The 26535-nt window shown below is 45.1% G+C and overlaps 1 protein-coding gene across 1 annotated transcript in view; it reads left to right on the top strand.

The window, feature by feature from the left end:
- The window catches only part of GNB5 (G protein subunit beta 5), a 41605-nt gene extending 23144 nt beyond the window's left edge, over positions 1 to 18461 (top strand). Inside the window, exons 6-12 of the mRNA XM_021694007.1 lie at positions 1459 to 1591; positions 9643 to 9786; positions 11756 to 11847; positions 14353 to 14401; positions 16313 to 16409; positions 16999 to 17165; positions 18424 to 18461. Of these exons, the coding sequence (XP_021549682.1) occupies positions 1459 to 1591; positions 9643 to 9786; positions 11756 to 11847; positions 14353 to 14401; positions 16313 to 16409; positions 16999 to 17165; positions 18424 to 18435 (694 nt within the window). The 3' untranslated portion in view covers positions 18436 to 18461. The remainder of the gene's footprint in view (positions 1 to 1458; positions 1592 to 9642; positions 9787 to 11755; positions 11848 to 14352; positions 14402 to 16312; positions 16410 to 16998; positions 17166 to 18423) is intronic.
- The last annotated feature ends 8074 nt before the right edge of the window (positions 18462 to 26535 follow it).

The following is a 26535-nucleotide window of genomic DNA, read 5'->3' as shown; positions in this document are numbered from 1 at the left end:
GGCTCCTCGCAGTGAGGCTGATCGTAGGTCTGGGGCAGGAAAAGGATACAGTGAGCCTAGGATATTTTCTCGTTCCAGAAAGCAAGGAAACATTCAAGGATCAATGGGGTCATATCCAACAGAAACGAGCTGCTTGAAGGGGCCTTCCACTGTCCAAATGTGAGCATCACATGGGATAGTGATAATAATGGCTCATAACAGACTTGAAGAGAAAAAAAAACCCGTGGGTGTACAGTGATAATGAGGGAAGGGGGAAGTTTTTCTCTACAGAAAAATATCAGCTAACAAAGGCAGAAGGAATGATCGAATCAGAAGGTCACCATTTTGTACTCCTAAAATAATATTTGATTCAAACAATGGTAATCATGCTAAAGCCATCGCATGAAAGGCTGTTGTGAAGCAGGATATTCACATGTCTCGAAGTGTCAAACCCTAATTACTAATTACAAGCAAGTCATATTTCCCATGCAGTGATCTAGTGCTCCCCACTTTGGCCAAGTGATCAAAGTCGGCGTCACCAATCTTGAGACAGTAGTCCTCACAAATCTCCTGGAGTGAAGCCGCAAGAAAGAGAAAGAAGTACACAGTATCACCTGTATGCTAATATTACCAAAAATGTTATACTTGAATATGACCATTAAGAAACAGTGTGACAGGGGCGCCTGGGTGGCTCAGTCGTTAAGCGTCTGCCTTCGGCTCAGGTCATGATCCCAGGGTCCTGGGATCGAGCCCCGCATCAGGCTCCCTCCTCGGTGGGGAGCCTGCTTCTCCCTCTCCCACTCCCCCTGCTTGTGTTCCCTCTCTCGCTGTGTCTCTCTCTGTCAAACAAATAAAATCTTAAAAAAAAAAAAAAGTGTGACAAATGCAGAGTATGTGACATTCCACAAGACCGTTGGCCTAAGATCTCTTATCATGAACAACAAAAACAGAGGTGGAGGGTCTGTTCTAAATTAAATGGTCTTAAAAAGCTATAAAAACTGAATGCCATGTGTGAACCTTGATTGGGCCCTGGATCCTGGGGACAACTGGGAAAAATTGAATACGGATGGCTGATTACACCATGTTATGGAATTTGTTAGTTTTCTCAGATGTGATAATGATCTAGTGGCTACTTAGGAGAATGTTCTATTTTTTTTAGAAGATGTAAAATTCGCAAATTGAAGTATGTAGATGTAACATGTCATGTCTGCATTTACCTTCAAATGGGTTCAGAATTTGCTCCCACAAATATGACAAGAGGCTAAGTTAGTGAATGTAGGTGAAGGGATCTGGGTGCTCATTGTACTGTTTTTCTTTCAGTTTTACGGTACATTTGAAAATCTTCAAAGTTGGGGGAAAATTTTACAATACATCATGCTGCCAAAGGAAAACATTTTGAAAAGTTTGCGTGAAGGAGAATGTATAGGTGTATTCTGTTGCCTTATATTAGCAACTGTCACTTCTTTCTTTCCATGCTAGTGGTTTGGATAATAAGTGTTCTGTGTATCCACTGACGTTTGACAAAAATGAAAACATGGCTGCCAAAAAGAAGTCTGTCGCTATGCACACCAACTACCTTTCGGCCTGCAGCTTCACCAACTCAGACATGCAGGTGAGGAAGCGGCCGTGTGGTGGGTCAGCCTGCCGGGGAGCACGGGAAGTGGCAGAGGACCAAGGAGGGGTGGCAAGGAGAGGAAGCTTTCCAGTGTCCCCTCTATTATTATTATTATCATCTTATGCAAGTATAGTTAACATATAGCGTTGTATTAGTTTCAGATGCACATTATAATGATTAAATAATTCTGTGCATTTCTCACTGCTCATCATGATAAATGTGCTCTTAATCCCCTTTATTTCACGCATCCCTCCTCTCTGGCAACCACCAATTTGTTCTCTGTATTAAGAGTCTCTTTTTTGGCTTGTCTCTTTTTTTTCCCCTTTGTTTTGTTTCTTAAATTCCTCATGTGAGTGAAATCGTATGGTATTTGTCTTTCTCTGACTTATTTCACTTAGCTTTATAATCTCTAGCTCCATGCATGTTTTTGCAAATGGCAAGATCTCTTTCTTTTTTATGGCTGAATAATATTCCAATGTGTGTGTGTATTTATCTATCTATATCTATATCTGTATCTGTAGACCACATCTTCTTTATCCATTCATCTATGGATGGACACCTGGGTTGCTTCCATAATTTGGCTATGATAAATAATGTTGCAGTAAACATTGGGGTGCATACATCTTTCTTAATTAGTGGGGTAAAATAACCTAGCAGTGGAATTACTGGATCATAGGGTGGTTCTATTTTTAACTTTTTGAGGAACCTCCACACTCTTTTCTACTGTGGCTGCACCAATTTGCAGCCTTACCAATTTGCATTCCCACCAAGGGTAGAAGAGGGTCCTTTTTCTCCACATCCTGGCCAGCACTTGTTATTTCTTGTGGTTTTGATACTAGCCATTCTCACAGGTGTGAAATGATATCTATTGTAGTTTTCATTTGCATTTGCCTGACGATGAGTAAGGTTGAGCATCTTTTCATGTGTCTTTTGGCCACCTATATGTCTTCTTTGGAGAAATGTCTATTCAAGTCCTCTACCATTTTTAACTTGGATTATTTGGGTTTTTTGGTGTTGAGTTGTGTAAGTTCTTTCTGTATTTTGGATATTAACCCCTTATCAGATATGTCATTTACAAATATCTTCTCCCATTCAGTAGGTTATCTTTCTGTTTTGTTGATCGTTTCCTTCAATGTGCAAAAGTCTTTTATTTTGGTATAATCCCAATAGTTTAATTTTGGTTTTGTTTCCTTTAGAAAAGACATATTTAGAAAAATGTTTATATGGCCAATGTCAGAGAAATGACTGCCTATGTTTTCTTCTAGGAATTTTATGGTTTCAGTTCTTATGTTTAGGTCTTTAATCCGTTTTGAGTTTACTTTTTGTGTATGGTCTAAGAAAGCGGTCCAGTTTCATTCTTTTCCATGTAGCTGTCCAGTTTTTCCAACACCATTTGCTGAAGATACTGTCTTCTTTCCATTAGATATTCTTGCCTCCTTTCCTATCTATTAATTGACCATAAAAGCTTGGATTTATTTCTGAGCCCTCTATTCTGTTCCATTTATGTGTCTTTTTTTGTACTAGTGCCATAATGCTTTGATTACTACAGCTTTGTAGTATATCTTGAAGTCAGGGATTATGATACCTTCATCTTTGTTCTTCTTTCTGAAGATTGCTTTGGCTATTTGGGGTCTTTTGTGGTTCCATACAAGTTTTAGGATTGTTCTAGTTCTGTGAAAAATGTTGTTGGTATTTTAATAGGGTTTGTATTAAATCTGTAGAGTGCTTTGGGTAATATGGACATTTTAACAATATTGGTTCTAGAGCATGGGATATCTTCCCATTTGTGTTGTCTTCAGTTTCTTTCACTGATGTTTTATAGTTTTCAGAGTACAGGTCTTTCACCTCCTTGGTTAAGTTTATTCCTAGGTATTTTGTTCTTTTTGGTACAATTTTAAATGGGATTATTTTCTTAAGTTCTCTTTATGCTGCTTCATTATTAGTGTATAGAAATACAACATATTTGTGTGTATTAATTTTGTATCCAACTTTACAGAATTCATTTATCAATTCTCGTAGTTTCTTTGCTGGAATCTTTAGGGTTTTCTATATACTCTCATTTCATCTGTAAATAGTAACAATTTAATTCTTCCGTACCAATTTGGATGCCTTTTCTTTCTTTTTCTTGTCTGATTGCTGTGGCTAGGACTTCCAGTATTATGTTGAGTAAAGGTGGTGGGAGTAGACATCTTTGTCTTGTTCCTGATCTTAGAGGGAAAGCTCCCAGTTTGATGTTAGCTGTGGGTTTTCATTGATGGCCTTTATTATGTTGAGGTATGTTCTCTCTAAACCTACTTCACTGAGAGTTTTTATCATGAATAGATGTTGAATCTTGTCAAATGCTTTTTCTGCATCTACTGAGATGATCATACAGTTTTTATCCTTTCTCTTGTTAATGTGATGTATCATGTTGATTGGTTTGTGAATATTGAACCACCGTGCATCTCTGGAATAAATCCTATTTGGTCATGATTTTTTAATGTATTGTTGGATTCAGTTTGCTTAGATTTTTGTTGAGGATTTTTGCATCTATGTTCATCAGAGATATTGGACTTTAGTACTCTTTTTTTGTAGTGTCTTTGTCTGGTTTTAGTATTAGGGTAAATGCTGGTATTGTAGAATAATTGGGAGCTTTCCTTTCTCTTCTATTTTTTGGAACAGTTTGATTGAATAGGTATAAGCTCTTCTTTAAATGTTTGGTAAAATAAACCTGTGAAGCCATCTGGTCCTGGACTTTTGTTTTTCAGGAGTTTTGTTTTGTTTTGTTTTTTAATTACTGATTTAATTTCATTGCTAGTAATCCATCTGTTCAAATTTTCTATTTCTACTTGATTATGTTTTGGGAGTTTATGTGTTTCTAGGAATTTATCCATTTCTTTTAGATTACCCAATTTGTTGGCATATAATTTTTCACAATATCCTTTTATAATCCTTTGTGTTTCTCTAGTGTCAGCTTTTATTTTTTCTTCTTCTCCTTCATTTCTGATATTTTTTTTTTAAAGATTTTATTTATTTATTTGAGAGAGAGAATGAGAGAGAGAGAGAGAGCATGAGAAGGGGGAGGGTCAGAGGGAGAAGCAGACTCCCTGCCGAGCAGGGAGCCTGATGCGGGACTCGATCCCGGGACTCCAGGATCATGACCTGAGCCGAAGGCAGTCGCTTAACCAACTGAGCCACCCAGGCGCCCCATTTCTGATATTATTAATTTGAGTTCTCTCTCTTCTTTTTTGATGAGTCTGGCTAAAGGTTTATCAATTTCGTCGATCTTTTCGAAGAACCATCTCCTGGTTTCATCAATGTGTTCTATTGTTTTTATAGTTTCTATGTCATTTATTTCTTTTCTAATCTTTATTATTTCCTTCCTTCTACTGGCTTTGGCCTTTGTTCTTCTTCTAGCTCCTTTAGGTGTAAGGTTAGGTTGTTTAGTCAAGATATTTCTTGCTTCTTGAGGTACACCTATATTGCTATAATTTTCCCTCAAGACAGCTTTGCTGCATCCTAATGATTTGGACAGTTGGGTTTTTATTTTCATTTGTCTCTTTAATTTCTTAGTTGACCCATCCATGATTTATTAGCCTGTTACTTAGCCTCCATGTAGTTGTGTTCTTTCCAAATTTTTTTGGTGATTTATTGTGCTCAACTGTTGTGCTTAGAAAAGATGAATGATATTTCAATCTTTTTAAATTTATTGAGACTTGTTTTGTGGCCTAACGTGTGATCTGTTCTGGAGAATGTTCTTTGTGCACTTGAAAACAGTGTGTATTCCACTGTTTTTGGATGGAATCTTCCAAATATATGTTAGGTTCATCTGGTCCAATGTATCATTCAAAGCCTCTGTCTCCTTGTTCATTTTCTGTCTGGATGATCTATCCATTGATGTAAGTGGAGTGTTAAAGTCCCGTATTATTATTATATTTCTGTATATTTCTACACAGTTTCTTCCTTTGTGTCTGTTAATAGTTGCTTTATGTATTAGGTGCTCCTCTGTTAGGTGCATAGATATTTACAATCATTCTATCTTCTTGTTGGATTTTTCCCTTTGTGGTTATGTAGTGCCCTTCTTTGTCTCTTGTCATAGTCTTTGTCTTATAGTCTGTTTTGCGCAATGTAAGTATTCCTATTCTGGTGTCTTAACAGGAGAGGTATGCTCTAGCAGCTGGCTCTAAGAGGAACCTCCTGTTGTTTTTCATTGGTTATCATTATTATTTTTAATAAATCAAAAATGGGGAAAGTCGGGGCAATTAATTAATGACAGAGCTGTATTAAACATCCTCTAACTGACTTGGTGGTCGTGGGGGTGGAACAGAGAACCTTCAGAGGGGGTGGAAATTCCTACCTGGCAGTCTGAGTGGTGGTTCCAATGTGCTTACATGTGTAAAACTTTAATGAGCTGCTGAGCTTCAGAGTTGTGCATTTTATACACCTCACTATACCTACTTTACACTTGTGTTTTAACAAATGCCAAAAGAAAAAGCTTTCAATAGTAAATCTGTTCCCTACTTTGAATAAACTACAAGGTGAAAACAATACAACTTCAACACTCTAAGTTTCTTAACAAGTCATAAAAGAATTCTCAGTTTATTCATTCATATCTATTTAGCAAATCTTCATAGGTGCCCACCACCCACATTGCCAGATACCACCGGTTCTGGGGGTGAACTCGCTCACACTCAGGCTCTGTTCTCAGGACCTTCATGGAAACCCTCTGTGACTGAACAGTGGGGGAAGCTGAGAGCTCAGTATGGGAGGGGTGGTTGCAAACTTGCTGCAAAGGGCTGCCTGAGCCAGCCTTGGAGGGCGAGGGTGTGGCCAGGCAAGTGTGAGGGCAGCCCAGAGGGAGACAGGCAGCCTGCGAGGTGGGCAGGGCTGGATCACAGGGCCCCCTGAGTCTGGCCTGACGCTACAGATGGCCAAGGAGCCATTTGCAGGTGCCAGGTCAGATTTGGGTTTCTTTTAAGGAGGAGAGCATCTGAGTCAGATTAAAGCCTTCCATGGCCCACTCTGGTTTCAGCTGACTGGGGTCAGAAGGGGAGGCGAGGCTGGCGGCAGGGAGACCAGGTGACTGGGTAACTGTTTAATTGCCGAGCAGAGGGGTGTTCGGACTTGGAGTGGGGTGTTTGCCCCTGTCGTTTGCCACCAGGATTCTCACAGACCTGTACAGTAGGGGGCGCTGTGGCCCGGCCGGCTGGCAGAAGACGTGTTAAACCTACACATTCCCTACCTTCCAAAAGAAATGACTGACAGTGAGTTAGAGGCTCTGTTTTGTGCATTTATCGCGATGAGTGTTTGGTTTTTAAATTCAATTTTTACTTATAATGAAGATCACAAAATTATTAAAAGTATTTTTTAAAATATTTTTTACTATTAAGAATTTACTTGTAACTTTTAAAAACTATTCATCTCTTTGGTTGAAGAATATGGTGTGGAAAATTCACAAATTAAAGAGCTAGACTGAGGTTATCGTTTAAAGCAGATTGTTTGGGTGTCCCAAAAAAGATGGGAGATTATTGGCCCTTTGCAAGTGTTAGGACGGGAATGGGTGTGGCCCAGGAGACATTGAACAGAATTACAGCATATTATAAAATCTAAGTACCCAAATTAAGACCCAGTCCAAGTCTTGTGCGTTCATAAGCTAACTTTTACCAGCCTAGATCATCTTGTTGGTTGTACCAGGCCACTTGAAAGAAGCCAAGGATGCAGGGAGTCCCACAAACAGTGGCAGAAGCTTTGCAGCCTTGGAGATTCCCCACGTTTGAGAGCTGCCCCTGAGAGGGAGCTTTGAGGTGGGCCTTGGGGGCCACGCCCAAGAAGCCTAAGCTCTCTGGAACTCACCCAGCTCTTGCTCCAGGGCTGAGCTCCAAAGCGGCTTCTCCTGGCTGCAAGCAGAGTCTAGGTCTCCCCAGACTGCCTGGCAGGAAATGCGCTCCAAGATGGGGCAGCCAGCAGGGCACCAGGCCAGGGTGGGAGTAGAGTCCCCTCCTTGTAATGTGTATCTCTCCTGCAGAGAAAAGGAGATTCTTTGCGAGTGCTAGGCCCAGCGTGTAAGAGAGAAGGGAAGAGAACAGAAAAGAAGGAGAGGAGAAGAGAAAACCAGCAGCAGGAGGAATTTGGCGGGGCAGGGCGGTCGGTGGGGCACAGGAGGCTAGCAGTCCTTAAGGCTGCTGCTCATTTCCTTTCCTCAGTCATCTCCACCCATCGAGGGCCTTCTCTGGGGCAGTGACACTGCACGAGCCACTTCCTGCACCGTCTTATCGCCTCATCCGGGCCCTGTGCGCGGCAGGAAGGTGGGGTGCAGGGAGGCTGTGCCATCCAGGGCTTAGCCCTTGTGGATCCCCCAGCCCGTGGCTGCTCAGGACAGGCTGCCCCGGGCTCTGCAGTGCAGTCAGCTGGGTCCCAGAGGCCGTGAGGCCTGCATCTCCGCTGCCTTTCCCCCAGCCCCACGAAGCTGTGCTCAGCCTGAGCCCAAGCCGTGGGCGCACGCACATGCACACACACACACACACACACACACACACAGTCTCGGGCTGTGACCCTAAGTCCACCGAGGCACCGCAGCGTTCCTCTCACTGTATGGGTGGCCTTTGTACTTGTAAGTTTACAGAAGCGGTTTGAGAGGTGGCTGCAAGGACCTTAGACACAGTTTCCTAAAATCTGCCTTTGATCTTATCATCTCACTTGGAAGCTTCCCACAGCTCTGTCTTGCCTACAGGCAAGTCCTCACACTCTCATTTTGTGCAGAGGTAGGCCTTCACCTGGCCAGCTCTCACGCATCCTTGGAGCAGCTCAGATGTTGCCAGAATGGGTTTGCTGTCTGTGCCTTGGGCCTGCCTGGATCTAAGCACTTCTCACCCTATCGTGAGTCATCACTGTCTTGTCTGCCGAGATCCTCGGAAAAACTTGCTCTCCAGAAGTGCCAACCTTCTTAGACCTCCTGCGGCAAGGGAGAACCCCAACTCGGCAGACTCTCCATAGCATCTCAAAATGAGAAAATCAGGGAAGGGTACTCGGAGGGCTTGGGGGGCCAAGCTGGGTGATTTTAAGGTGGGTCTCTCAAGGCAGGAAACTGGCTACGACATTACTAGCTTTGGATTGGTGGGCCCCGAAAGGTAAGGGTCCTGCTGTGAGTCTGGGTGAGCAAGCTGTTAGTCTTGGTAAGTCGTTTCGTTGGTTCACAGTCTTACCTCACAGGAGCAGGTGTGTCCTGCCAGGCCGCTAGATTGTTTTCACTTGGTCTCAGTATTGCCTCACAGAGCTCCAGGAAAGTGTGCCTGGGCTCGGAATTGTTTAACACAGGGGCAGGGAATTTGGTTGGTGTCTGGTCTTACTGCCGGTTCTGTTCAACGGCCCTCCGGGAGAGCAGGACCGAGACACGATCTCTGTGCGAACCCTAATTAATGCCTATTAGCAGAGCACCTGGGTGTCGTCAGCACCCAGCAGGTGCTTGCTGAATCTGTGAGGGCTTGCATGTGGCCCTCTCGGGGGCCCTAGGACTGTCTAGGGCCCTGCCCCGCTCTGGGGGGAAGCAGCCACAGGGGCATGTGTCTGACGGGGCGCACTGCTCAGTGCTGCTACCAGCTGAGGGTTTATGAGAATGCTGGGGCCTCGGGCCCCTACCCCAGATGCAATATTAGCAAGCAGCCCGGTGGCTGGGGAGCACGTTAAGATCTGAGAAGCACTCGAAGTGTCTGGCCTGCTCGTGGGGGCTGCGCAAGTTCTGTTCCACAAATGTTCACGGAGCACTTCCTCTGGGACGCCTGGCAAGCACAGAGTCTGCAGATACAGCACAGAGGCCTGCTCCGTTTCCTGCTCTGGAGGGGGACAGGCACATAAACACACATCGCAAGGACAGTGAGGGTGTCACAAAGGAACTTTTTTTTCTTAGTACAGGGGAAATACTCCTGTGCTTGAATCCATATATAGCGAGGCACGAGTCTGTGTGTGTTTGTTCCAAGAGCCTCATCCTCCCCGTTCAGCTCTAAGCATCAGAGTGACTTTCCCCCAACAGAGGTCATAACGACAACGCTTTTGCTGCCCTTCTCTGTGGACAGATCCTGACAGCGAGCGGCGACGGGACATGTGCCCTGTGGGATGTGGAGAGTGGGCAGCTGCTACAGAGCTTCCACGGCCATGGGGCTGACGTGCTCTGCCTGGACCTGGCCCCCTCGGAGACGGGCAACACCTTCGTGTCTGGGGTAAAGACCCAAGCAAAATCCCTAGGGGTCCTTCGTCTCCGTGGGAGGATTATGTTGGCAATTCTTGTCATTTCAGGGAGTAGATCGGGCATTGCTCGAGAAGGAATTGTCCTCAGCTCACTGTCCCACCCCCGGCTCCCATAACAGTGGTAGTGCGTGGTGGGCTGAGAGGGTCTCCTGTTCTGCTGCTGACATTCAGTCTGCAGGGGTGTCTGGAATGTTCTCCTCATGGGAATGCTGTGACCTGAGGTGCATATCTGCCACATTTGAAAATGTTATTCCTAAAATAAACGGCAGAGTTAGCATCTGAGAGCACTGGAGATGAGCCATAAGGGTACCAAGGCCGGTCAGATGGCTGCTGAGGTGAGGCAGTGTGGTGTGATCAGGGCTTGGGGCTTGTGAGACACTCTCCTGGCCCACCCCTGCCTGTCGCCATCACCCTCCCACCCCAGGGCACAGGGAACAGAGCGTTTGAAGGCTCAGGGTCAGGCACACAAGGCCACGGTGGCACAGAGGAGCTCTCGACTAGGATGCCGGGGTCCCGGCTTTGCTATTTGACTAAATTTCCTCGTCTGTAAATTGGGCACAATGCAAACCAGTACCACCACTCCCCCAGGATATGACGTGGAATATATTAGGTGGAAGAGTTGACAATGGGTTATGCAGATGTCAGGGGCAAGTATTTCTGTGGCAGCCAGGAATAAGAATGGGGAACTAAGCAGGGTGACCTGGCTCAGGTCCTGTCTCGCTTTAGTCAGGAGAGAGGTGGGAGAGGACATGCTAGACGCACCATCGCATGGCATCTGCAGCTGGAGGACGTAAGGGACCTTTGCTCCAAGCTGCCTGCATCTTGGTGCTGGGCATCAGGCGAGGGCTGTGTGGCCTGTAATCAGCAGGAACCCCATTTTTCTTCTTGGGTGTTTGGCCCCGTCTGTGTATGTTTCATTTCTGTACCTTTGAATAACTGTATTTGTCCCTCCTCAACTACACTGTCTTTTCAAATTGTTGATATCATTGTAGATTATATTGTCTCTTTCAGAGCACTAAACTCCATTTGATTTAGTGTCCTCAAAAGATTTGAAGACTCTCCCGATTGCTTTGTCCACATTGTCATGAAAGATAATCAGAGTGCTGAACCCCCACAGTTCTGAGATATCAGTTATGGTATTCACCCCACTCTTTTCCCTGAAGTTCAAACCAGCAACTTGAACACCGATTTTAAGCCATTATGTCTTCTATTTGACTATTGAGAGTCCACATTATACTACCCAAGCTTGATAATAGCATTGCTCTGCAGGAATGTGTCAAATGCTCCTAGAACCAGGATAGCATAATGTGAAAACCTCATGTTTATGACTCTGGGTCACGTTGACAACCCAGAGAGAGGGTTTATGGGTAGTGAGGCGGAAGCCCAGGACGGTGACTTGCTAGAGACCCGCAGCTAAGTGCTGGCGAGGTCATGACTCCCAGCCGGCGTGCTGCAGAGGTGCGGATGGCCCAGCGGCACCCGGTGCTCTCCCTTCGCTCACGCTGTCCTGGACACCTGAGACAAAGCGGAGTGGGCTCACCGTGTACCCACTGTATGCCTGCCCTTCCTTCCCGGGCTTAGAGAGGCAGAGATGAAGAGGAGGGAGGAAGGGAAGGACAGAAAAGAGAGAAATGCCCAGGGGGAAAGCGAGGAGGCTCTGGAGGGTTTGCACCCACACTTGGAAAGGTGCAAAAGAAGAAGACATGCTGAAGGGGAAAGCTGGGTGCCTTCCCTTGCTCCCCTACACCCCAAGACATAGTCTCACCTCCTCAGGGCTTATTGGTTGAGGAAAGCAGCCTTAGGTGAGGCTAGTCTCAGAAAAGCATGTTGTCAGCCATTTACCAATGGGAAGTAAACGGCTCTGTTACATAACGAGAACTCATGCCTGACTGTAGACGGGCCTTGCAGTGGCCATAACTCTGGGTAACTTTGCATTTGTAGGGATGTGACAAGAAAGCCATGGTGTGGGACATGCGCTCCGGCCAGTGTGTGCAGGCCTTTGAAACACACGAATCTGACATCAACAGTGTCCGGTCAGTGAGTAGAATGTTCATGTAACTGCTCTGTTCTGCTGGTGATCCCTGGCGTAGGGTAATGTTCAGTCCAGGAACCACCTCCAGGCTCATTTTACTTGGCTGAGAGAGGTCTCCCCGCAAGAAAGGCTGATTTGTGGTGGCACTGAACAGTGCTCCAGATCTCTTGGAGATATTTAGTTTAATGGCACTCAGAGTAATTGTTATTATCCTCCCTAAATAGAGTCAGTATTTCTCATTCATTTATTCAGCAAATATTTATTGAGACTTATATGCTAGACATTGTTCCAGGAACTGGTGGACAAGATAGACAAGGTCTCTACTTTCTTGCAGGAGATAAGACAAAGCACAAATGAGTAAATGTACAATTTAATTTAAGATGGTGATAAGTGCTATGTGCAAAGTAAAACAGGCAGATGGGATGGGATGGGTTATTGCTTAGGATGGTCAGGGAAGGCCTCTCTGAGAAAGCAGTCTTTGAAAGAGCCAGGCTTGCAGAGAGCTGGGTTAAGACAAGATATGGAGGGACCTAACCAAAGGCCAGTTTGGGGGGTGGCTGACATGGTCTCTGTTTTGCCTTTGAGAGGTCACTCTGGCTGTTGTTTGGAGAAGAGATTGTAGGGAAGCAAGAATGGAAGTGTGATGGCCAATTAGAAAGTTTTGTGAGTTCAAGAAAGAGGTGACGGTGGCTGGAACTAAGGAAGACACTGTAGGGACAGAAATGTCCAGAATTGTGCTGATTCTGAGATTTTACCCTAGCTACACGATATCAAGTTAGGCTGCCACAGTTTCATGGATGTTGGTAGAAGACATGAGACTCCTGGGTTCGAGATGAAGGACAGTTTATTACTTCTAGCAATGGCAGTAACCAGGGTATCAGCATTTTTGTGCTGGTTACCTGAGCCCCAGTCCCACAGGGTGAAATGGACAGGGCCCAAGACACCTGCACGGGCCAGGGGTTGCATTACAGGAGAAGAACCCTGAGCTTGGGAACCCAAACCTTTTATAAGGGGCAGTGAGCAGTGATCCATTTACCAAGACAGGGAAGACTGGAGGAAGTACGGGTAGGAGGCAGTTGTCACACATGGATTCCGGAGCTCTGTTTTGGGATAGTTACATTTGAGATGCCTATTATACACCCAAGTGGAGATGTTGAGTAGGTAGCAGGATCTATGAACTGGTTCCCGAGAGGCGAGGACTTGACATGTAAATTTGGAAGATGGCACTGTCAAGACTCTTCCTTCTAAGAATCCTCATTATACTTAATGGAAAAGACACTAGACTTGTTTCCCTTAAAAGGAAGAACAAGATAACAACGCTTATTTACGTTAGCAATAGAAATGTTATTAAGAATTTCTAGGTCCTTGCCCTCAATTGTAGGGTAGAGAAAAAAGGAAAAGACTATTGCTTTTGGCAAATGTGCAGTAATTACCTAGAAAATCAAAGGAAATTAATACAGATAGTGAAGTTGGTAAGATGCAGGATAGACTATAAAGCCACAAAGATAAATTAAACCCCTATATATCTTTAAAATGCACATTCTCGGGCGCCTGGGTGGCTCAGTTGGTTAAGCGACTGCCTTCGGCTCAGGTCATGATCCTGGAGTCCCAGGATCGAGTCCCGCATCGGGCTCCCTGCTCGGCGGGGAGTCTGCTTCTCCCTCTGACCCTCCCCCCCTCTCATGTGCGCTCTCTCATTCTCTCTCTCTCAAATAAATAAATAAAATCTTTATAAATAAATAAATAAAATGCACATTCTCTCACCTGTGCTGCTCTCCCTATCCTGACCCCTCTTCCTCTCACATCCATTAGGTCTCAGTGTAGACTCCCCTCTCCCCAGGAAGCCTGATTACCGAGAAGAGAATGAACATAACAGTAATAAGCATCATTTATTAAATGCTTTTCACTTGGCACGATGCCAAGTTCTTTGCCTATATTATCTTATTCAGTCTTTGCAACAGGGAAAGTACATTATCATCCTCACTTTTCAAATGAGGAAACTGAGGCTGGGCAAGGTAAAGTCCCTTGCCAGAGGTATCCCAGGGAGGCAATGGTCAGCGCGGAGATCTGCACGAGGTTTTGTGTATGCCATTCCAGTGTCTGCAGATAATCACTTTCTTAGCCTGGAGCTGAGCCAAGTCCCAGGAATGAGGTGTGTGATCAATGGAAGCCAAGGTTACAGGCGGCCTGTTCTGTGTTCAGTGCCTGGTGCGAATACACACATTATCTCAGTTACTCCTCACCAACACTCTGCAAGGCCATTGTTACTGTCCCCTACTTACGGGGAAAAAAACTAGAGGCCAGTGGGCCAGCCAGATCAGCCTCCCCTTCTGGCCTCTATAAAGAGTGGTCCTTATGTCCCCAGCAGTGGAGATTCTGATTCCAATTCCACGGGCCCAGCATGGGACAAGTTTCCCAGGTGATTTCCAGGTGATTCTGATGGGCATCCAGGATTGAGAATCACCACTCTGAATAAATGCTTTCTATCCAAACTTTCTCTCTGCAGGTACTACCCGAGTGGAGATGCCTTTGCTTCAGGATCAGATGATGCTACGGTATGCTTCTAAGTTATGAGAGCTTTTCCTATTTGAAAGAGAGACACAGTGATTTAATTTTATTTTTCAAAATTAATGTTTTTCTGATTACCGTAGTAAAGTGAATTCATTGAGGAAGCCTTGGGAAGAGGGTTAAAATACCTTATTCTCCCAACCCAAGTAAAGTCACAGTTGGGTGCATTCCTTTCTGTCTTTTTTATTTTAAAACAAAATGCTTTATAATTTGCTTTTTTCACTTAGCAATGGATTGTGAACATTTTCCCATGTGGTAGTGGAGCCAATTTACATTATATTTTCTTAGTGATTGAATAGTATTCCATGTTATGGACATGCCATTATGTACTTAACTAGTCAATTTTTGGACATTTAGGATCAAGGTTTTTTTTTTCCTGTTAAGAAATACTACTATAAGTAAATATTTTTGGTACGTATTATTTCTCCCACGTCTTATCTGCCCTATATGTTCCTTTTCCTATACCTCCCCAGGCAGCCTGGGGAAAGTGGTTGGTTCAGGGTTTGCCAGAGGGAAGATAAATACCGAATTAATAAGATCTTTTTAAAAAATGAAAATGAAAATGTAAAACTTCCATATGCCAAAAAATGTATAACAAAATACAGGGGCATACATCTACGAAAAGTTCTTGCCATCTATATGGCAGACCAAATTGAAATCCTTTAGATATGAATGGGATTGTATCATCAATCAGATAAACACCCCAATTTTTTTTTAAAGATTTTATTTATTTATTTGAGAGAGAGAGAATGAGAGAGAGCACATGAGAGGGGGTAGGGTCAGAGGGAGAAGCAGACTCTCTGCCGAGCCGGGAGCCCAACGCGGGACTCGATCCTGGCACTCCAGGATCATGACCTGAGCCGAAGGCAGTCACTTAACCAACTGAGCCACCCAGGCGCCCCAAACACCCCAATTTTTAAAAAGAGTTTGATAAAATGTAGACTGTTTACAAAGTAGGAAATCCAAAATGGCAAATAAACACCTAAAAACATTTTCAGACCACCTGTAATCCAATAAATGCAAGCTTAAGTGAACAGAGCTCATTTGGATTAGCAGTGAAATGCTATATTGTGGACGTAATGTGGTTAAAGAGCCTAGAGTTAGGCCCATTGGTTCCACGCTTCTGGAAAACAGTCTTGCCATATGAGCCAAGAGCTTTCGAAACATCCCTCCCCTTTGATCCGGTCATACTATTTCTTGAAACAATTTTATTCTGAGGATTCTGTTCCTTAACTATCCTAAGGAAAACATCAGAGATATGTATAAGGATTTTTATGTAAGAATGGTCATCAAAATTTCATTTATAAAGGAGAAAAATTAGACACAATCAAAAGTCTTAACAGGGTATGGCTAAATAGATTTAATATATCCACATAAGGAATATTCAACAACCATGTTAGTCATGTGTTTTTGATGATTATTTAATGATATGAGAAAAATGCTCATAACCTGATGTTAATAGAAGTCATCATGAAATATCCACTCCATTTAAAGACACACATAAAATGGAAATAAGACTGAAGGAAGTAGCCTAGATGTTAGTAAATACCTCTAGGATTTGGGGTGATTTTTGTTTCCTTCTTTAGGAGTTTTTCTGTATTTTCTACAATGAATATGTATCCTTTATCAGAAAAAAAGAGGGGTTTCATTTTTGGTTTTGTACCCCCCCCCAAATCTTCTGTATTTGCTGTTTCTTTGAATCTCCACTGATCCCTGCAGATTAATAGGAATCGGAATTAAGGTAGAAAATACTAGGGGAGAAAACTAGAGGTATTTCCCTCATCCCCCAAACTACACAAGCCACCAGCACCTGCTGATAGCCCTGTGGTCCTCTCTTCCCCACCCCGGAGCCAGAAATAAGTGCTGCTTTGTCACGTTTGTCACGTTTGTCACCCCAGTGTCGCCTCTACGACCTCCGGGCAGACAGGGAGGTCTCCATCTATTCCAAAGAGAGTATCATATTTGGAGCATCCAGTGTGGACTTCTCCCTCAGTGGTAAGATTTTCTTTCAGAAACTTTCCGGGGACTGTAAGTCGGGAGCTAAAGGCAGCCCCGCTCTCGATCAAGCTTTCCCTCAGCTGAACTTCCCATGAGCCAGTGGGTTAAGCAGTCTGCATTTGCCCCGGTTTTCCTCCACGATGCCCCACCCCACTTCACCCCACCCGAAGCAGCCTCCCCACCCCCTTCCTTTTACGGGAAATGAAGGCTGTGCCGCTCTTCTTCAAGACAGTGATGTGTGCGGCTTCCCACCTGAAGTGCCCTTCATCAGGCATTTCTTCCTCAGTCTTCCAGTCTCCCCTTCATCCCTGAAAAGGGACACCCTTATTCCATGTGCTACCCTGTGTCCATTCACGTGTCTGCCTGCCTGCCCACCAGCACCCTCCACGAGGGGCAGCGACTGCTCTCTGAACCCCCAGGGCAAAGCACAGTGCCTGGCACATAGTGGCACTAAATCACTGTGGAATGAATGAATGAATGAATGAATGAATGAGCAAGCGACTGCATGACTGTGTGAGCGAGTCATGAAAAGAAAAACAGCAAGGGTGGAACTGGTTCAGTAACCATCATATCCTCCTGCTTTGAGGGCGCCTGCTCTTTGCTGGATACAACGATTATACCATCAACGTCTGGGATGTTCTGAAGGGGTCCCGAGTCTCCATCCTGTTTGGACATGAAAACCGCGTTAGTACTCTCCGAGTTTCCCCTGATGGAACTGCTTTTTGCTCAGGATCATGGGATCATACCCTAAGAGTAAGAGAGAAGTTCTTTTATTTTACTGTGTGTGTGAGAGGAGTGGCTGGCCCTCTTTAAAGCAGAGGCTCGGAATAAGCCTGGGTGATGCTCGCCAGACACAGCTCTAATTTCAGCTCTGTCCGTGGCCACAGAAGGAATGCGTTGCCCCGGAGAGGTCGTGAGCCCCCCATCAATGCAGGTGTTCGAGCATAGGTTAAACAGCTGTGTATCAGCATGAAATTGAGGTAATAATGGAGCCAGGTGACCCCAACAGTCCCTTTTGATCCTGAAAGTACGATTCTTCTGATTCTAGCCTTTGGCAAACCACAGGGTGCCAGGCTCACCTCCCAATAGTGGGGCATTCTTATTCCGTGGTGACACACCTTTGTGAGACCCACAGAGAGGTTTTAGGGAACCCGTGAAGCTCCTGAAATTAAAGGTCACATTTCATGTGTCCATTTTTCCGGGGAAAGTGTCCTTGTGGCTTTCATCATATTCTCAAAGAGCTCAATGACCTTGCTGGATGTTGGCTCACCAGAAATACCTCCAAAATAGCCTGTTCATAAAGCAAAGCTAAGTGTATTTCCTACCTCAGTGGGGACAGAGCACAAACTTGACAGTGGCAACTCAGAAAGAGAGAACAAAGATATTTATGAGGTGTGGGGAGGGGGTTCTGGTTTAAGGCCAGATGGAGGGATTTAATTAGGATTAGACAAATTTGTGGCACAATAGTTTTAAGTTTGCTGGACACATACTTGGGGAAGGGAGAGGATTTTGAAGACAGTCTTGAAAAGTAACCGTCATTTGTGATGCTCTGTGTAGGCCTGAGAAGTATCTTTTCTAAAGAGAGTAGTTGAGTGGTCTACTCTTAGGATAAATCAAGGATTTTTGGAAGTTCCTGAAACAAACAACAAAGTTATCTGTGAGTTCATCTTCCAGGGCAAGAGTTTCCTAAATCAATAAAGTCACATTAATGTACTCGGCGGGGGGGGTGTGTGTACAGATGGTACTCAGCCTAAGCATTACCAGCCCCTAGTAAGAAGGCCACAGATGCCCTGCGGATGACTGAGCAGAGCTAGGGGAAGAGACAGGTCCCAAGAAGCATCTTTGAGTTGCCAAGATGCTTGGCACCCAAGACATGTGCGTGCTTCATTTTGGATGGTGTGTGTGTGTGTGTGCGTGTGTGTAACTGACCTTGCTTTTCTCTCTTTAAACTCAAGTTTCACAAGTCATTAACTACTCGGGGACTAACAATTATCTGTTTGTGGCTTTGCAGGTCTGGGCTTAATCATCTCCTCACGATGCACACATGGGCACCTGAGGGTAGAATTTGAAACCGTCGTATGTAAATAGATCTTTCGTCTAGAGGATCTGAGGGTTATTGCAACGTAGCTTAAAGGAGTGACTCCGCGGCTGCAAGTTCACTCAGCATCCCCGATATTACTATTAAAATGACCACCCCTGGAAAGACCCCAGTGTGGGCCTTCAGCACTAGAACACCTTCAAGTACAGTGTTTTGCATTTTGAATACTTTTTAAAAATGTATCCATTTTTAAGATTATTCTAATTATACCGTCTCCACATATTCTATTACCTATAGGATTCAGCATTTAATAAATCCCCTAGTACTTCCTTGAATCAAATTTGTTTTCAGAGCACTTTAACATCTGATTCTTCTCAGTGTGCACTGTGTCTTTTGGAACTTTCCTCTAGAAGTGCTGACTTTAACAGCGGGCTGCACGAGGCCGGCCATGTTGACTGGTCTGTGATAGAAGAAAAGTCTAATTCCAAACGTAATTGGACAAAATCCTTTTTTAAAAAAATGTTTTTATTGTAAAAGTTTCTTTTTCAGGCTCGCATTGTCTTTTTTCAGATCAAACATTTCCCTCTGTGTGAACTGTCATAAATGGAAGAAAGATGTGCATAAAGTGGACAGGATGTTTGATTTATGAATTCTGTGATGATGTGATGGATCCCTTGGACAGGATATTTCCTGTCATTGGAGGGAAAAGCTGAATGCTCTTTGTGACACAAAGGCTTCTCAGAGCAACCAAAACCTTTCTGTGTGGAAACACAAGATAGTAAACTTACTTAAAAACCTGCTAGTAGTATTAGATGTATTAGAATTAGTAGTATCCACTCAGGATACTAAAAGTATCATAGTAGATCATATCTATATGAAGTATATTCATATTTATTGCATTGAAAATGTAATTACATACACAAATTAGTTGATAGGTCCCAAGTGATAATGTCTTTGCCTCTCTGATATTGAGAAAAAAATAACTCACAAAATACTTGTCTTTGAAATTCAGCATTTCCTTCTGGAAGACACCAAGTGTTTTTGTTGTAAGATCTCCTTCTCCTTGTTTTTAAGGTGTTGAGGCTTATTCTTTGTTTTAGAAAATTCCTTGTTCATTAAGATGGCATGCATTACTTAGAGAAATAGAAGGTCACCTCACACACCAAAAGTCATTCCCGGTTGAGGCCTGCCCTGTGAGTGGTCTCGGGTCCCATGGTGCCTGAGTGCCTTGGATTGTCCTGTCTCCTCTCTGGGCCCTGCTCCAGCCTGACCCCTCTCCTAGTCGTGGTTCTGGCCCCATGGGCCCAGCCCCAGGCCCTGCTGCTCAGAGAGGCCCTCCAGAGCTGCAGCAGGGCACAGCCAACAGACAGGTCTGGACGTGGCTGGCCTCTTGCAAACATCAGGACATGTGCCAGGCCCACCCTCAGAATGATTCGTACCCTAATGGGCCAGTCAATCCAAAACCAGCCAAGCCAGCTTTTCCATCAATTCTTTTAAAGTAAATATGGTGGTTAGATTCAGTCATTTGCCAAGCAAACATTTTACTGAGGGTTTCACTACACAGCACGCCTTGGGGTAGAGAGAGAAATGGAAAAGGCCCCTGCTGGACTCCAAAGAGCCCAGTGGATTCCAGGCTGGCAGGGGCTCGGGGAAATGGGCACAGCTGCTGAAGGAGTCAGGCCCCTGAGTGCGTCTCACGGGATTCCCCAGCTCCACGCCCAGCACATCCCAGAGTTGCTCCTGGTCTCCTCCTTATGGTATCCCCTTGTCTCTCTCCTACAGACCCTTTAGTGTCTCTGCCCTCTGACCTGGACCTCCCAGAAGTGAAGGAAGACAGGACAAAGGAAAAGCCACCTAGACTGAAGGGGAGCAAATTCAAGGTTAGATCTCTGGAGAGGCAGAGAGCATCTTCAGTATATGTGCAAAAACGGTCCATAACTTTCCAATCAAAAAAAAAAAACCCGGGAAGTATTCCCTAGAACACTCACTTATCCCCATTGGCAGAAAGCCACCCCCCCCGGAAGTATTTGATTTCATAGTGGGTGTTGTTTAGTATTTATTGATGAAACACTTGGTTTGGAATATGCTACACCATGTCGGGACTCCAAGGGTAACTCCAGGTAATAAATTGTATTTTGCATATTGAAAATAATGCTGAGTGGAGTTTTGTAATCAGTTTTTCTTAGAGGCCTTGGGGGCAAACCTACCAAACCAACTGTGGTGAAGGGTCCACACGGACGCACCCTCAGGTGTGCATAGTCAGAGAAGAGAAGGGCTAGGCGGGAAGCGGGGGTCAGGTAAGGACGGCTGCCGTGATGGGCATTTATGGGAAATACCTGTGAACCGAAGTCAAGGCAGCTGCTATGGAGTAGGCAGCCTCGCAGGAGTGGGGCCCAGCTGCCAGCCCTACTCTGGAATGAGCCAGAGGCAGGCACTCCATATCCACTTCCCTTTTCCACCCCTTGACCTCCTCTACACATCCCTAGATTATAAACAGCTTAAAGGTCATAAAAGTGTTTGTATCCCGGACTCTCATGGCTTCTTGGCCAGCCAGCGAGAGGGTGGCACCACTGATTACCAGGACGCGGCTGTAAGTTAGAGGGAGACAGCATGGTGACAAACGACGTGTGCACCTAGGTTCATACCCAGCTGTACCACTTACAGCATGCATGATATCTGACTCTCTCTCAGCCTCCGTTCCCTCGCGTGTGGAGGGACAGCACTGAAATACGTAAAGCCTTTGGCTCATCTTCAACAGGGGTTAGCTCCCTGCTTCCTCCATCCGTCCACCATCCCTCCCCATCCTATTCCCTCCTCCTCCCTTCTCTCTTTCTCCCATCCCTACCCCCCATCTTCTCCCACCCTCCCTGTTCCCCTTCCTTTGCTCTTTCTTCCCCTCAGCCCTCCCCCAGTGCCTCCCCCTCCTTAAGCAGCCCCCACTCATGTATCCAATTAGTCATTATCAGTTAGAGATTCATCTGGGCTAGTGGTTCTCAAGGTGTTCGGTCTTAATGATCACTCTACGCTCTTAAAAATTCTTGAGCTTTTTGGTTATGTGGGTTATATCTATCAATATTTTTATTAGAAATTAAAGCTGAGGAAAATTGTAAAACACAAGAATACAGAAGCACACATCCCGTTGGTAATGCTTTCCCCACATATCAGGAGCCTCTGGATAACTCCCCAGAGAATGAGAGTCTTAAAAGACACACAAAGAAAGAGTCAGTATTATTATGTATTTAAAATAGTTTTGATCTTGGGGGACTCCCAAGATCAAAGGACTCTACTTTGAAAACAGCTGATGGGCTAATGAGCCCTTCTCGAGCCCACTGTGTGAGAACTCGCTGAGGTCATTAAGGCCCTTACAGGAGCTTGGAGAAAAGGCTGGGTGGGGATGAGGGTCACTGAGGAGAGGGGCTGGAGGAGAGGCCCTCAGAGGAAGTTGCAAGGGGGCACAGAGAGGCAGTGGAAAAGGCTAGAGACCAACTGGGGCCTGTGGACTGCTGAAAAGCTTTTCAGAGGAGGGCACTTGGGATCCGGGATTAAGCCCAGCAGATAGGTTAGATTAACTGGCGTTGGAGTTGGGGCCCTATTGCTGCCAGCTAGCTTCCTCCCAAGCCCTGCAGAGCTGGTTGAGCAGGGATTTGTAGATGTGCATCTCCCAAACTTGCCTGCTGAGAAACCACTCAGGTCAACAGCAGGTTAAAAATACAGGTCCTGGGGGCACCTGGGTGGCTCAGTGGGTTAAGCGTCTGATGCTTGGTTTCAGCTCAGGTCGTGATCTCAGGGTCCTGGGATTGAGCTCCTGGCTTCTCATCGGGCTTCGGGCTTCCCGCTCAGCAGGAAGTCTGCTCGTCTCCCTCTCTCTGCCCCTCCCCCGGCTCATTCTCTCTCTCTCTCTAATAATCTTTCAAAAAAAAAAAGAAGTACAGGTCCTAAAAATATAGATACAGTTCCTGGAGATCTAGACTGGGCAGGACTGAGGTGGGCCAGGAATTCTGAGGAGGCAAACTGGGGGAAAGCGCTCAGTGAATCTTTTTGTCTCTCTGGATCCTTTGCAAGAACATGAGGCTAAACCACTCGCCCTCTCACCTGTGATAGGAGAGAATCGCGTCACTCTTCAAGGCGTAGCACAGACCCCTCATTCTCTAGATGAGAGGTGGCTGGAGCTAGGCTGGCCTTCAGGGCTGGTCCATCTCCACAGTGGGCTGACTCATGGCCATTTCTGGTGAAAGAAATGAAATGAGTATGCTTGTGTCCTTGTAAAAAAGATGCTGACCCTCTAGTGAGGAAATGGGATCAGGAATGATGCTCTGGCTAATTGAACCACATAAATAGCTAAATGGAAGTATGGTATGAGCATTGACACAAAGATTGTGACAACAGAAATCACCTCTTTTGAACCTAAGGTTATCTAACCAATACATCACTGGTGAACACTTGCCCTTATCGTAAACCAGGAACCACAAAGCAGAGGTCAGCCTATCTGTGCTCCCCAGTAATAGGTGGCTTCACACCCCTCGGTCTGTAACCCAAGAAAAATGAAAACATGCCCACACAGAAACTTGAACGCCAATGTGCATAGCAGCCCAAAGTGGAACATCTCAAATGTTCAACCACTGCTGAACGAATGAACAAATCGTGGTAGAGCCGTGCAATGGGATATCATCTGGCAATAAAAAAAGGAAGTACTGATTCATGCCACAACATGGATGAACCTTGAAAAAATTGTGCTGAGCAAAAAAAGCCAGACACAAAGGACTACACAATGTATGATTCCGTTTATATGAAATATTCAGAATAGGCAAATCCACAGAGACAGAAAGGAGTTTGGTGGTTACTTGGGGCTCGGGGTGGGATGAACAGGGAGGGACTGCCAATGGGTATAGTATTTCCTTTGAGGTCATGGAATTAGTGGTGATGGCTGCACATTTATTTATCACAATAAAGCTGCTAAATATATATATGGAAAAATAGTAGGTAGTCTATAGGTATTTTCAGTATTTAAAAAACAAAACAAAGAAACCAGATAGGTAAGGCTCACCAAAATGTTACATTTTTATTTTCTTTTTAAAAAAAAAAGATTTTATTTATTCATTTGAGACAGAGAGAGAGAATGAGCAGGGAGAGAGGCAGAGGGAGAGGGAGAAGCAGACTCCCTGCTGAGCCGGGAGCAGGGCTTGATCCCAGGACCTGGAGATCATGACCTGAGCCGAAGGCAGATGCTTAACCATCTGAGCCACCCAAGCGCCCCTATGTTTTGACTTTCGGTTAAAAGTGGGACAAGTGAGCATAGTAAGCCTGGTTAGTTCATACTTATAATAAAAATTTCTCTGTAAAGAATTTTTCCTATGTGCCAAGCACTGTGCTAAGCACCTTGCATACACCAAGTCACATAATCCTTGTAACAGCGGGATGGTGCAGTTTATTACCTCCATTTTTTAGGTAGGGAAATTGAGGCTAGGAGAGTTGAACAACTTGCTCATGGTTGCACAGCTTCTAAGTGGCAGAGCCAGGATTTTAACCAAGTCTGACTGCAAACTGCCTCCTTGCATCATGTGGATCAGAAATTCTGTGTAGAGGTTAATTTGTTCACTTGCTGTTTGGTTCAACTGATAATTACGAGGAGTTAGCCAATGTGAGGGCCAGAGGATTTACCACTCACCACCAAACTACTCCAAATCTAAGAAAAAACTGTGCTTGTTGCTAAAATGTAATGTTCAAAAAGGAAATCATGACTCTCTGACAAAATATGAACATATATCAAAACATTGACCTCCACAAGGGAACCCATAAGATGTCAAAAACAGTTCACACAGGAGCTCAATACACAGAGATTTATACTCCCTTCTGATGAAATTCATTTGGCTCCCTATAAACGAATCACTGATGTTGGTAGATGAGGCACCCACCAGTACCAGTGGCCAACTCAACCTTTGTAGGGAGAATTCCACTGTTGCCATATGCTCTCCCTGCTGCCATCACCTCTTTGTTCGCAGGCCCACAGAACAAGCACCATGCTGGCTGGGTAAAGAAGCTCTCTGACTCCACAAAGCACAGAAGTTTGTCTATCTGATTATTAAGAGTCTGCTCCTAATATTCACATGGGACCTGAATATCTTCAGTCTGTACTCAGTCAGAGGGATCCAGCCACATACCTCCTTCTAAGATTTCCTTGTCACCAATCTTCCAATCCTAGTCTTTTCAAGGCCCTGACCATCCAGCCAAACCATCAGCAACTGCCCAAGAATCAATATAATATGTACTCTGGACATCTCTTCCTCCAGACATAGTGGGCAAATACCTGGCTTGAATCCCTGCCCACTGGGAGGATTTTCCTTTACCAATGTCTTCACAGTCACCCCTGAGTGGGGCTGTAATGCTCCAGCTCTCCACTTGCGGACCCATCTGTAATCCAGGCTTGAGTTTTTCTCCCTCAGTCAACTGATCATAAGCAATCCCTTGGAGGCCATAGGCATGGAATGAGGGAGGAGGCAAAGCAGTAAGAATTGGTGTTGAAGGACTCTGAACCACCTACTCATGCAATTTACTTGTACCTAATGGATCCGCCTGAGTTCAGTTATATATAATCTATCTATCTATCTATCTATCTATCTATCTATCTATCTATCTATCTAACTATCTCCACTTGATGACACATTGCTGCTATGCATGCCCAACCTTATGTCTAGGTAGGTCAGACAAAATCCACATGATGAGAGCTCAAGCTACATGGTCACCTGATATCGCATGGTTAGCCATTCAGGCTCTACCAAGGTCCAGTAGCAAGTCAAAACCTGCTTCTTGAAAGGAGAATAGCTATCTGAGGAAGAGGACACAGATTTTCTTTGAAAACCTAGAGGTCTGTGCTATAGTTCTCCTATTGGTATTTACTGGAGTGTCCCTACAGGATCCCTGTTTGACCCATCACATATCATTTGATCTGTTGGAGCGTAAGACCTAGGCGGTACAACAGCTCGTACTATAGCCTAAATGTGCTGCAGAACCTTCTCTTCTTCCTCCCAATCCACCAGCCTGTAGATGGGTCAAATTCACACATTCATATGTGGTGTGTGTTGCCTCCAAAATCCAAGAGCACCTCCCAAATGTCTTGCCTCTTTTTTCTTGTAGGTGATACAAAGGGCACCAACTCCTCTTTCACCCTCAAGTGTGATATTTCAACATAATCCAGACCACTGCAGCCCCAGAATTTTCACTAATACCAATTCTGTGTCAGTCTAGGTCCAATCAGGAGAAAGAAGCCATAGAGTATCATGAACAGAGAAAGGAAAGGTTAATATAAGAAATATTAACTATAACAGAGGCTTGGAGTAATGAGGAATTGGCCAGTAAAAAGTAAAGAGAATTCTAAGCAATATAGGAATGGTAGCCACCGGCAGCAGCCACTATCCTGGAGCTGAGTACTCACCTATTCCTACTACGGCGATAATTAAACTCTACTGTGGGGGCTGTTTCTTTGTTTCAGCGCTAGACTGTAGGGTTCTTGAGAGCAGGGGCCACATGCCTTGTTCTCCATTACATTCCGGTGCTAACAGGCTCTGAATAAATATGAGCGAATGACTGAATACGGCCAGTATTCGCACTCCGGCAGCCCGCAAGAGAAGGATCCTACTTCTTGCCGCATATGCCAGATCCGGCCCACACCTGGCTGCTTCTGTCCAGCGGAGAGGTGCTAATAATGTTCGCAAGGGAGTCGTCAGTGGAGGGCTGTGGGTAGCCTTTGTCAACCTCTTCTTAGGAGGAGACAAGAGTCTAGCTCAACTTCCCGGACTCTCCCCTCTGGGTTCTTAGTCCCCAGGCCCAGAGCCGAACAATAATCCCCCCAAAAGTCTCATTCTGTTTCTGATCGCTGTGTGAACGCGTGCACACCACTGGGCCTGGCCTTTGGGGCCGGAACAGGTGCAAATGGGATTCCCACGAAAGGCTCCTCTCCGGACCTAGGAAAACAACTGCCCCGCGCGCGGAACCGGGGCGGGGCGCGGCGGCCCCTCCCTGGGCGGAGGCGCAGCCCGGCCTAGAAAACCGGGTCGGGTCGGCTCGGGCCGTGCGGGGGGAGGTCAGGCC

Source organism: Neomonachus schauinslandi, chromosome 9, assembly GCF_002201575.2.
Source record: "Neomonachus schauinslandi chromosome 9, ASM220157v2, whole genome shotgun sequence".
NCBI lineage: Eukaryota > Metazoa > Chordata > Mammalia > Carnivora > Phocidae > Neomonachus > Neomonachus schauinslandi.
This window is presented reverse-complemented; position numbering and strand designations above follow the sequence as displayed.